The sequence below is a fragment of the Ceratotherium simum genome, chromosome 15 (genome assembly GCF_057802395.1).
Source record: "Ceratotherium simum simum isolate JZ-2026a chromosome 15, ASM5780239v1, whole genome shotgun sequence".
NCBI lineage: Eukaryota > Metazoa > Chordata > Mammalia > Perissodactyla > Rhinocerotidae > Ceratotherium > Ceratotherium simum.
Genome location: NC_141914.1, coordinates 29,150,154 through 29,163,795, shown reverse-complemented (window position 1 = coordinate 29,163,795; position 13,642 = coordinate 29,150,154). Strand labels below are relative to the sequence as shown.

The 13,642-nt window shown below is 34.7% G+C and overlaps 1 protein-coding gene and 1 non-coding gene across 4 annotated transcripts in view; both read right to left on the bottom strand.

Annotated features, from left to right (window-relative positions):
* Positions 1 to 13,642, bottom strand: part of ACAP2 (ArfGAP with coiled-coil, ankyrin repeat and PH domains 2) — a 154,745-nt gene that overhangs the window by 39,058 nt on the left and 102,045 nt on the right. For all 3 annotated transcript variants that reach the window (XM_087439831.1, XM_014783070.2, XM_004424554.3), the window contains exons 8-10: positions 11,699 to 11,794; positions 5,479 to 5,553; positions 376 to 488 (exon numbers count right to left, since the gene is read on the bottom strand). In XM_087439831.1, coding sequence (XP_087295957.1) covers positions 376 to 488; positions 5,479 to 5,553; positions 11,699 to 11,794 — 284 coding nt within the window. The remainder of the gene's footprint in view (positions 1 to 375; positions 489 to 5,478; positions 5,554 to 11,698; positions 11,795 to 13,642) is intronic.
* Positions 4,532 to 4,697, bottom strand: LOC147915158 (U1 spliceosomal RNA). Its single transcript, XR_015554550.1, has one exon. It is a non-coding gene; the product is annotated as a U1 spliceosomal RNA (small nuclear RNA).

Genomic DNA, 13,642 nt, shown 5'->3' with positions numbered 1-13,642 from the left:
CTTGTCGTATTCATCCATTATGTTCAACATATAATTTGTAATCAGATCTATTTCATAACAAATATGAGAGGTAACTCACATTCAAATTTACTTATTATAATAGGTAAATAGTCTAGTCACTATAGACCAAGCATTATAAGAGTTCTCCTTGATTCTTGGTTTAAACTTGGCTTAAATTTTAGAATTTAGAACTGGTGCTGTCATTTTTCACTTGCGTCTTAGGGTCTCCTTTCCTAGAAGGCATTTTATCTTCAATGGAAAGTTACTATGGTCCGTGAATTTAGAGAATTATGAAAGAAAGAGTTGCCAAATCATAGGAAAAGTCATAAAGTTGTGAATATGGAAAGATCAAGACTAGTATTTGAAATATATTACCTGTTCCAAGTTTTGAAGGCATTGCTGGCTCGTTTGAACAGATATCCTTCCATAACAATGCCATTTGCAGCATCTACATTATATTCTAACTTAGAATCATCACTGGAGAAATCCTAGACAAAACAACACATTAAAAAAGTTCATATGATTTGACTAAGTTCCCTAGACAACAAATTTACCCTAAAGAAACAGCTCAAATAGTAGAAAAGCTTTGTATTAAGATAGTTACATCAACAATATTCATAAGATGGGGGAGAAATAAATGTTCAATAATAGACGAATGCTTCACCATATTAACGTGTTTCAATTCAGTGGACTATTATGCAATTACTATGATGATATAAAAATACAGACAACTATATATACTCAAAGAGAAAGCAGAATATAAATTGTATATACACTGTGATTAAAAGCACAAAATAATATGTATACAAATAGACAAAGGGAAGAGCTAAATATTATACATGGTGTTATGTTCAAAATGTTTTCATTTTATCCCAAGATTTTATGGTGACGTGTGTGCTAACAAAACAAAAAGAATATGAATATATTTAATTGGGATTATTTATATCTACCACTATTTTCTAAGTATAATCCTATCATGGTAGTTTTTTAATCTGATAGGAATAGTAACTCCACCATTTGGGAGTTCAGAAATAGGATAAAGGCATTTTCTTCCTAAATAAAATTTAGTTTTGCAAAGGAAAAGAATCACAATTTGAAGTGGGCATGCTGAGCTAAGTTTTTTTTTTGGGGACTATGGAATAACTCATAGTCTTTCATCATTCTAACCATTCTAGTTTTCACTTGAATACAATTCAAACTTTCAATTTTCCTCCAAGGATTCATGAAGTTTTGAAATGAGAAATCCTGTATTTAAAATATTTCCTGATGAACTTCCAAAGTAATTTGAACAAAACTGCAAGATTGCTAATATCCTCAATTTTAAAACTCTAAAAATCAGCCTCAGAACTTTCAAATTACTTCTGGACCAATGATCAAAATTAGAATGCTATCCTACTAGAGAGTAGTAAACTTTCTGTCTTGAGAAAGATTTTGGCAGAGGCTGTGTGTGTGTGTGTGTGTGTGTGTGTTGTGTGGCAGGGGCGGGGGGGGGGCAGTCCTGAACTGGAGGGGAGGCAGAGTAAGAAACACCTAAGGGCTTTCCAAATCTAAGAGTCTACAAATATGGGAAAAGGAAATAGACTAAATTCAGAATTCAAAACTCTCCTGGCGTCCCAAAATTTAACCATAAAAGGACATGATAATCCAAAATAATCAAATGAAACAGAATCTGTAAATGAATTGTTACATTTCTTCCTACTTTTTCTTTGGAAAAATCAGGGAAACTTAATTTTCTTATTTAAAAGTTATTTGAAGCTATAACATTTAATTTTGTTTGACAGGATTAAGTCAGCAACAGATATAATTGAGTTTAGCAAGATTCTAAAGGTTTCATTTGTAACAGTTTTTTAATAACCCAGATGCTACTTAAAACATAAAACTTCCTTGAAAGTGCAGTGCATTTTAAGTATTTTTCTAATTTTCAACTACATTTCTTGAGATAAACTGTCTTCAATTTAATTACTACTAAAATCAATTAATATTTTATAGTACTTAAAATGTAACGGACTATATGATTTCATAATGAAAGCAACTAATAATGTTGGATAAAATATATAGTATTAAATACATTGACGAGTTGACAAATTAGGATGGAATACTCAAAGGCAAAAGATTAAGTGAAAACTGGAAGCCAAAGAGATAAGGACATTTGCCTCATCAGGAGAACCTGAAGCTTTGGTGTGGGGCCCAGGGAATAGAAGGCAAGACCAAAGTTGGCCAATGAAGGGAATCGAACAGAAACTTTCTCTTTTGAAATTGCAAGCAAGACAAGAAGGACCATTATTACCACTTTGATTCAAGATTATGTTGGAGGGCCCAGCCAGCAAGATAACAAACAAAAAAGAAAGGAAAGGATTGGAAAGGAAGAAACGAACTATCATTATTTGCAGACCATATGACTTTATACACAGAACATCCAAAAGAATCCAGAGATAAATTAGTATTAAAAAGAGATTAACAAGATTACTGGTTACAAAATCAATACAGAAAAATCAATTTTACTCTAATATATAACAAAAGTAAACAGTGAGAAAAGAAAATTTTAAAAGAAAACTTTTATACTAACATTTGCAACACAAGTGTCTAGGAATAAATCTAAAAACAGATGTACATGAAAATTATCAAACTTTACGAAGCACTTTAAAAAAAAACTTAAATGGAGAAATATTTCAAGCTCATGGATTAGAAAATATAAAATAAAGATATCAATTCTTCCCCAAATGATTCATAGATCCAACGCCATCCCAATCAAAACCCCAAAAGCTATTTTTATGCAACCTGAAAAGCTGCTCCTGAAATTTATATGGAAATGCAAAATTTAGGCAATTCACTTTTGAAGAAGAGAAGGTAGGAAGGAGGCTTTCCTTTGCCAGATATGAAGATATACTTTAAAGCTAAAATAATAAAGACAGCATAGTATTGGCACAGTTAAGACAAAAAGACCAATGAAACGGAACAGAGAGACTGAAACAGACCTCACATATATGGAAATGTGATGCATAACAGAGGATATAACAGAGTAGCAGGGGAAGAACAAACTTTTCAATAACTGATGTGTATCAGCTGGCTACCAATGAAAAACAAAAGGAAACTGGATCTCCACCTCAGAGCACACATAAAAACCCAATTACAGACGGACTGAAGATGTAAACACAAAAGGCAAATCTATAAACAGTTAGAAGATTATATAGGAGATATACATGATCTTGGTTTGGGATGGATTTATCAAACAAGACACACTAAGTACCAAACATAAAAGACATATTAAAAAAACTATGTGAAAATTAAAAATACACAAACCCCAAAAAGGGACTTATATCTAGAATTATGAAGAATCACATCAACAGGTAGGGAACCTGTTGGAAAAGTGGGAGAAAGACTAACAGACATTTACAAACAGGATATTCAAATGACCAACAGACAAAGGGGAAGGTGACAGAGCTCATTAGTGACTAAAGTACAAATTAAAACCACATTGAGATGTCAATATCTACTCACCAAAACTGGCAAAAATTAAAAACCCTCATCATACAATGAAGTGGCAAGGAGCAATGGGAATTCTCACACAGTGCTGCCTGCCAGGAATGGGACAATATTTTGAAAAAAAATTTTAAATTATCTACTACCACTGAACATATATACACCTTCTGATAACAGCGGTTTTACTCCTGGGTATAAATCCATCAGGAAGGTGTGCACACATCCAAAAGGCATGTACATGAATGTGCATAAAGCACCAATGTTTCTTCAACAGATCAATTTCAATTCTTGAAAAATCTAAATAATTATACTAGACACACATTCCCTTAATTTTTAGTGACTCGATCTTTGTCTGTCTTTTTTTTTTACCTGTAATGCAGCCTTGTGTCAGCATTTAAGGGCAGAAAAAAGGTAAGTATTCATAATGAGCAAAAATAGCATCACTTTCTTTAAAGGAATACAGTAAATGACTATTATTTAAAATCAAATAAATTAATCTTAGATTTAATAATCTACTACTTCTGGATATTCAGTAGAACATTGAGCTATGTATACAATAGGGAACGATATTAAAAGACACATAATACTCATTAAATAATTCAGTTTAAGCAAACAGTCACATATTTCTACAAGTATCATGAACTCTCATTTTTATTAGAAATGATTGGTCCCAAGTTTTAACAATCTTTCCATGGTAATGTCATTAAAACAAGTTACTCAACCAAAAGTGATTCTGATTTTAAACAAAACAAAACACGAAGTTAGTCTTACCTGACTATAACTAGAAGTAACTAATTTAAAGATGGTCTGGCAGCAAATATTTCCCTTTTTAAATAATGTTTCTCTTTGACTATTAATAACTCATAACCAATAAAATTTTCCTTACTTTTATTACTTACTTTCATTTTTTTCCACTGACATCTTCTATGTCAGATCTAGTTTACTAGTATTTTAAATTCTAAATAAACCACAACAAAAGTTGATTTGACTGCTCAATACCAAGCAACAGATTTCTTAAAGCAATGCTAGAAGGCATCTTTTTTTTTCTTTGTAGGGGAAAGTACAAACAAATGCAGTCCACCTCTACCACAAATTATGCAGTCAAGTTTCCCACATTTGGGGAAATCGCAGGGCAGCACATCCAGAGTGCAATGGATAAGCCTCGCCCTGGGAAAACCACCTTCATGACCATGGTGTCTCCCCTGCCAGGTAAGTATAGAAGACATCTTGTCACATACTTGTATTATTACATTCAACCTCCAATTCTCTCCTCCTATTTTCAGATTACCTCACAAAAGATATCACTGACAATATAGGATAAAATACTATTAGGCTGAGTTTCAGGTATGTCATATTCAAAGCTTTTAGCATGCAAAAATAAAGACTGGTTTCATATTTAAATTTTCATTTTTAAAAATACATTTTTCAAATATGAGTTTAGCTAGGCTTAGGCAAATTAACAAGAAATGCAAGTGCAATTTCAGCATCACATGAGAGAGGAGGAGTGCAGCCTTGGAGTGACTGCAACTAGAAAGTCCATAATACCAAACACACACATTGATGCTCCACCACCCCCTTCCCTATGCCCTTCCACCCACTCATCCCTTCTCCCTCCCTCCCTCTCTCCCTCTATCTCTCTCACACACACACTTTTACAGGGGTTGGTGGATTATCCTAACTGAAACTATGAATAGTGTTTTAAACACCAACTAAGGGCCACTTTTTAAATTAGTTAAGGCCCTAAGAGATTGGTGTTTTTATAAACTGGTTCGAGAGCATGGCTTTCAAATATTTTGATGTAAAAGAATAATAAAATGCACGCCTGAACATCTGAAAATATCTTACTTTTCACAAAAAAAGGAGGAATTTATCTGAACAATTTAATTATTAAAGCAACTCAAAGGATTTGTTCCAACACAATGGTATCTTGCTGAAACCAATAATCAAACAGTTGCGTAAAACGGGAATTAATCTCCTTTAACTTTTCCCCTCCAGTACCTTTTGCTGAATGGTGGAATGTTTTTGCTCCATCTCTCTTTTCTCCTTTGCTGCATCCACAACCAGTCGATCCAACTATAAAAGGGAAAAAAAGAAAATTATACAGATTTAAAACTCTTTTTAAAAAAGGTATGATTATTTTTTTAAATCATATTCCCCATAAGTGAGTCAATTTAAGTTTACTTAAAAAGGCATTTTGGCTACAACTTTAAAGTGGAAGTTCTGGGGCCGGCCCCATGGCCAAGTGGTTAAGTGCGCGCGCTCCACTGCTGGTGGCCCGGGTTCAGATCCCAGGCACGCACCGACACACCGCTTGTCAGGCCATGCTGTGGCAGCGTCCCATATAAAGTGGAGGACGATCGGCACGGATGTTAGCTCAGGGCCAGTCTTCCCTCAGCAAAAAGAGGAGGATTGGCATGGATGTTAGCTCAGGGCTGATCTTCCATGCGCACGCGTGCACACACACACACACACTAAATACATAAATAAATATTTAAATAAATAAATAAAGTGGAAGTTCTTTTTTTTTTCTGGTATCAAATCTTCTTTGAGAATGTCTATAACTCCTCCAGGGAAAACGTTTCTAAGAGCAGTCATGGCGCCAAGCAAATGTGACAGGAGGCCTTGTCAAGGGCACAAGAGTGCCATGTTCATTCCTTGAATAAGGAAAATGACTAGCTTAAGTTTCCTGCTGACCCACTCAGCAATTCTGGTAGTCACAATCAAAGATACAAAGAATATAGATTGGTGATTTTTTTTCCCAAACGGCAAAAAGTAGCAGCTAAGCTAGCACAGGCCAGCTCTCACAAGTTCAACGAAACAGACACTTCCAATCACTCAAGATGCTTCACGTTTTCAAGTTGGCTTCCTAATGTTATAATCAAATCTAAAATGTAGAAAATATAATTCACCAGATAAAAGAGAAAGCTAAAAATAATAATAATAGAAATGCAAGTGCAATTTCAGCACTTCACTCATAAATTGCACTTCAGCAATCATTCATAAAACCAGCGTATAAAATCACCAATTTTTAATGTTCTTTTTTAAAACCTCAAAAAATTTATGAAACCATAAAATCCCATTTCTTTCTTGTTCTTTTCCATCAGAAAAGATGATTGTCCATCAGAAGAGAAGTATCTGATTTCCAACATTATGACAAATGCACTGGCTTCTTGAACTCCTCTTTGCTGAAATAACAAACAGTTGAATTATAAAATATTCCATTATATGGGTCTACTCTTCTAGACAGTGATGTATGTCGTTTCGTCTTTGAAGCCCCATCACCTCTAACTGATAAATGTGTGATAAAGGAATAAATGCAAATGTAAATATCAACAGGAATATAGAGGAAGATAAAGTATTAAATGTCCCCATGTTTGAATTGATATCCTTTAAAAACTAAATTGCAAAAGCCTTCTTAAAAAACTATTTGAGGGGCCAGTGGCATAGTGGTTCAAGTTGCGCCTTCCAATTCGGTGGCCCGGGGTTCACACCTACTCACCGCTCATCAAGCCACGCTGAGGCGGCGTCCCATATAGAAGAACGAGAAGGACCTACAACTAGTATATACAACTATGTACTGGGGCTTGGGGGAGAAAAAATAAAAACAGGAAGATTGACAACAGGTGTTAGCTCAGGGCCAATCTTCCTCAAAACAACAACAACAACTATTTGACCCCTTATTCACTATCACAAAGGATGTTTTTTTCTATGGGAGAATAATTCTAGCCACAGAATCTTAATATCACTGAAGAGTAATAAAAAAAAAAAGAAAACACTGAAACAGAACCAGTATCACTATTATAAAATATGTGATTTTGATGGCAACTACACTACTCCACTTTAGGATCTAATACATACATATCTTGGTGACAGATTTAATGGGTAATGCTGGTATATGCTGCACTAGAAAAATGTTTGTCCTCAATAGTTTCTTATACTGAATGAGTGGAATAACCATTATACCATGGTTTTATAGCCTTTAATTGAATGGCATATAAACACTATTCATTCATTCAGACTGAAGTGCAGTACAAGGCAGCACCCAAGATTCAAACTAATATTTATAAACCTGAGCGCATGTACCTTCCACACCAGCACTGCAATGCAAATGATGGTTTTCTGCCAGTCAAACTGGTAGTCAATTCCTCTGCCGCATCCCACCCCACTGCTATTGCAGCAGAAAGGGGGAAACTCCCCTCTCTCTGTTGGGGCAGAGGCATAAAGAAAAAATATCATTCAACATGGTGGAGGGTTGGGGGAGGTATGAGTTGGGGAGATGTGAAGACTGGCAGTCTTATCTCCTAGAGGCTGGGGACTGTATCAGGGAGTTTGGAGCACAGCAGAAGTGTCCCCTGTTTCTCAGTTATGTGTTTAACAGGCTCCTGTAAATAGTCAGGTGCCTCCAATCCTCTACCTGTGCTCTGAATCCCTTCCACTCCCACCATCTCAAGTACCATCACTTCTCTTTCTGCTTTTCAACTTCTCCCATTCCCATCTGCCTTTAAATTTGTGCAAATCATACTACCTTCAATAAAACCTTCCTCCAATCCATATTCCTCTCTACCTACCACCTTCTCTCTCTCTTTCCTTCACAACACAACTTCTTGAAAATTCTTCCCTGTTCTCCACTTGCTCATTTCATATTCATCTACCCACTGTAATTTTAGCTTCTGTCGCTCGGAACCTCAACTCTAACAGAGGTAACAAATAACCTTCTTGATGCTAAATCCAATAGGTAGTTCTCAGTCCTAGGTTTACTTGACCTTCTTTCCAGTACTTATACTGACAACCACCCCCTCGTTTTTGAGACACTCTTTCCTTGGCCTGTGCTACCACAGTCTCCCAGGTTTTCCACCTCCTCTCTCATCGATGTTTTCAGGGAGCTCCTCTTACCTAGCCATCTCTTAAAAGTTGTCGTTCTTAGGGCCCTTTCCCAAGTCAGAGTCTCTTTTTACTCTATACCTTGACCTTAACTTACAAAATCAAAATCTTTAGGCATGGTATTCTGGCACTTAAATTTTTTTCAAATAGCTCCAGGATTTTGAGATACCTATTAACTGTTCTTTGGTCAATTCACTCACTCTAGTGGCTGCAAATAGCAATTAAATGCTGTTGACTCCTTTTGTCAATATTCTTCCCTTGAGCTCCAGATATATCCACTTACATGTCCTATTCTCAAAAATCAACACACACAAACCTGAACTCATCAAGTCCCTCCACCCTCAAATTGGCTATATCTTAAATATCCCTCAAGTCTATCTATTTGTCTCCATCCCTACTGCTACAACCCTAATTGCAGATGCCGTTATCTCATAACTGAATTACTGAAAGAATATCCTAACTGGCCACCTCCAACCAGGCCATATTATCCACAAGGCACTATAGGCACTGGGGCTCAGATGCTTTTCAAGGACTTGTAAAATTATTTAAGATGTGGGAGGGGGAAAACTGCAAAACTAAACTTAATAAATGTCTAACATATACAATTATTTAAACTAGTCAATTACAATCTAACTCATTTTTTTAATAAATTATACTTAATGAAAGATGAGGGTGGAATCTAATGTTTGATAGGATGTGGGGGGTGCCTAGAGCATAGTAAGGTCTTGCTTCCTCCCAAGTCCGGGTTAGATGTCCTATCTATATGTTCCTATAACACTTTGATCCTCCACTATGTGGTAGAGACAGCTAGTTGTCCCTCAGTATCCATTCTCTCCTCCTTTCTTAACAATAGAACCCCCAAATTCTGGTACGTCACATGGCTATTGGCATTAACTCTATTATTTCCCAGCTTTCCTTGCAGCTAGTGTGACACTGGGGTGTAAGCAGACGTGGTATATACAATTTCCAGGAAATATCCTTAAAGAGAGAGAATGCAACTTTCTTACCCCTTTCCTTCTTCCTATTGGCTGGAATTTGGGTATGATGGGTAAAGACTGATCAGCCACTTTGAACCATGAGGTAGAATCAAAAGATATAATAAGCCTGGGTCCCTGTAGATCAAGCAACCACCATACCAGGCCTGTGACTTACACAGGAGAAAAATGAAGCTACTACTATTTTCAGTCTTCTATCATATGCAAACAAACCTAATCTCAATTTATATACCCAGACAGGGCACTCAGCACAGTCTGCATAGTCTAGTGACTCGTCAGTTTCTTCCAATAGATTAAGTTCTGTAGAGGCAACGAACAGTATCACTGTAATTCATGGCATACGCCCTGCACACCATCCCTCTCCCATACCATCCCAAGACACACACACACACACACACACACACACACACACACGTATGTATCATATTTATTTTTGGTCAATGAATGCAATTCTCATTCAGCTCTTACCTTTTTCCCATTTCCCTAAATCTATTTTTCATTCTTAATCCTCTCTCTTCAAAACGTAACCTGAACCATTTTGGGAAAGAAAATCACCAAAAAATTGATAGTATTGAATCCAGAAAGCTCATCAATCAAATTAAAAAATGTTCTAGAACAGATCTAATATAAAGTTCTGATCAGATATCAAAATAAATCTGAACATAATGAAATTCCTATATAACATTCTTATATATGTATAATTCACGCCTGTGTATGTGTGTATAAAATGAAAATGTTTCCAAGAGTTCTATAATCTTAAGCTTCTAAAATTTTATTATTCAAAAGAGCAAAATACAAACTTTTTTGCAAATAAAAAGAGTTATAACTCAAATGAAAAACCACTTATGACAGTAACTCAATTTATCCAAATGTAAGAAATTAAAAAATAAATCCAGCTATGCATACGGTAAAACAGACACTGTTTTTGAATTCTCCTTTTCAGTACCTTCACATCCTATCTGTAACATATTTTTAATTTAATCTCCTTTTTGGTTATACATTTAACCCATTTATAAATCTGCTGTAGCATCAAACTTCTTCACTAAATAAATGAAATGCTAAATTTCCCAATATGCTAAATTTCTTTAAAAATACCGATATCAGAGCAAAGGCAACAAAAGCAAAAATAAACAAGTGGGACAACATCAAACTAAAGAGCTTCTGCACAGCAAAGGAAACTATCAACAAAATGAAAACATAACCTACTGAATGAATGAAAATATTTGCAAATCAAGTATGAGGGGTTAACATCCAAAATATATAAAGAACTCATAGAACTCAATAGTGAAAAAACAAATAATCTGATTAAAAAATGGGTAGAGGATCTGAAGAGACATTTTTCCACAAAAGACATACAGATGGCCAATACACAGCTACATGAAAAGGTGCTCGTCGTCACAAATCATCAAGAATATGTAAATTAAAACTACAATGAGATATCTCGCTTCATACCTATTAAAATGGCTATCATCAAAAAGATAAGAGATAACAAGTGCTAGCAAGGATGTGGAGAAAAGGTAACCCTTGTGCACTGTTGGTGGGAATGCAAATTGGTGCAGCCACTATGGAAAAGAGTAGGTTCCTCAAAAAATCAAAAATAGAACTACCATACAGTCCAGCAATTCCACTTCTGGGTATTTATCTGAGAGAAACAAAGACACCAACTCCAAAAGATATCTGCATCCTCATGTTCATTGCAGCATTATTTACAACAGCCAAAACATGAAAACAATCTAATTGTCCATCAACAGATCAATGGATAAAGAAAATGTGGTATATATACATGATGGAATATTATACAGCCATAAAAAGAAGAAAATCCTGCCTTTTGCAATAACATGGATGCGCCTTGAGGACATTATGCTAAGTGAAATAAATGAGACAGAGAAAGACAAATACTGTATATCTCACTGATCTGTGGAATCCAAAAAAAAAACCAAACTTATAGATACAGAGAACAGACTGAAGGGTACCAGAGGCAGGGGGTGGGCGATGGGCAAAATGGGTGAAGGGGGTCAAAAGGCACAAACTTTCAGTTATAAAATAAGTAAGTCCTGTGGATGTAATGTACAGCATGGTGACTACAGTTAATAATATTGTATTGTATATTTGAAAGTTGCTAAGAGAGTAGATCTTAAAAGTTCTCATCACAAGAAAAAAAAATATGTAACTAAGTGGGGTGATGGATATTAACTAGACTTATTGTGGTAAGCATTTCCCAATATATACATATATCGAATCATTATTTTGTACACCTGAAACGAGTATATGTCAATTATGTCTCAATAAACAAAATACAGATATCCGTGTATAACACAGAATCAAGTACAGTACAACATTACCTGTGCACCAAGATCCTTCATGTAGGGTCCAAGTTCACTAAACAGATCATATCCTTGATGAAAAAAGGCCAAATGGGCATACATGAAGGATAACATCTAATAAGAGAAAAAAAGATTCACATTTTAAAATCAACTCAAAGACATTTTTTAAAATGCTGATCCTAGATAATGTTTAAAAATTATTCCACAAGAGCACAAAATATCAAATCTATTTAAAATTAAACTGTCATTTTTCTTAAAAGAATTATTTCAGAAATATTCACAAATATGAGAATAAATTTTATTTAAAAGAAATTTCCAAGTGGTTTAAAATTTTAACAATGCCCCAAATTTTAGCTGTTAAGATTATATCCAGATGATCAAAATTTACATAGTAATAATTCAAAGAATCAAATTTTCAATAGCTTCACCATCTTGCTAGGTACTTTATAAAATATCTATGTGCCTTTCAACCAAACTCATCGGCAAAACCTTAAATTGCAAATAAGACATTAAAAGATTAGAAGGGGAAATATGAAGCTCTCAAAATAAAACAATCACAAACACTTTACAACCTATTAGATCATTAAGAACAACTCAAAGTAAGGGAACGCTCATTTTTTCCTCAAGATACCAAAATAAAATGAGTCAACAGACTTTGCCAACATGGAAGTTTCTTTATATTCACGCCAAAAACTCAAAAATGCCACTAACGGATTGAGAATTTTTCCAAGTTTTCCTATATTTTACCTGTTCATGAGAGAAAAGTCACCCTTATTTTTATTAGTTGTTACATGAAAAAGAATTAAATAATTCAATCACAATACTGAAAGAATCCTCCAAACATCTATGCTATTTTTAGCAAGAAGAGGCATCTCTTTAATTCTTTGAAACCTAAAATAGGTCACAAAGTCCTATTTTAATACTCAAGCATCCTTCAAAATAATTTTTATTTTGAAGAGAAAAACCAATTCAATAAAACACAAAGACAAAAAGACAAAGCTCACTAAAAGATTATTCTGGAATTAGATAACGGAGGTTGTGAAACTTTGCAATATAATAAAAAACACTGGATTATATAAAAGGGGGCAGATTAATAGCTACGACTATATAAAAATGTAAAATATGCCTGCAGATCAAAACACATAATAATCATATTAAAAGATAAATGAAGGGCCAGCCTGGTGGCATAGTGGTTAAGTTCGTGCCGGCAGCCCAGGGTTCATGGGTTCGGATCCCAGGCGCAGACCTACACATCGTTCATCAAGCCATGCTGTGGCAGCATCCCACATACAAAATAGAGGAAGACTGGCACAGATGTTAACTTGGGGACAATCTTCCTCAAGCAAAAGAAATAATAATAATAAAAATGTAAATTCCTCATAATCTGACATAAAATAAAGGATGTAATATACATTTTAAAAACAGATAAATTATCAACTGGGAAAAAATACATGACAGAGGGTTAAGAGTTTTAATACGTAAGAGGTTACAAATCAGTATGAAAAAGATGAATACTCCAACAGAAAAAGAGACAAAGAACATAAATAAGGAACACAAGTGGACAATATGGAAAAAAATGTTCAAATTCATTTGTATTAAAGAAATGCAAAACTAAACAATGAGATCATATTCTCTATCTATCAAATTGTGGGTAGAGTGGGGGAAACTAATACCCAGTGTTAGTAAAATGTGGAAAAATGTTCACTCACACACTATTAGTGGAAATGTTGTGTAACCCTTTAAATTTGACAATATTTTTTTAAAATCTTAATAATTGCTTAAACCCTATGACTAAGGAATCTCTTGTCTTAATCTATCCTAAGGAAACAATCATATTATTCATTAGAATGATCACTATAATGCTATGCTTTAATGTCAAAAACAAGGAAATTAAAAATCCATTAATAGGTGAAGTTAACCTATGGTATGTTCAAGGTCAGCAACCTACGACTAGCAAACTAT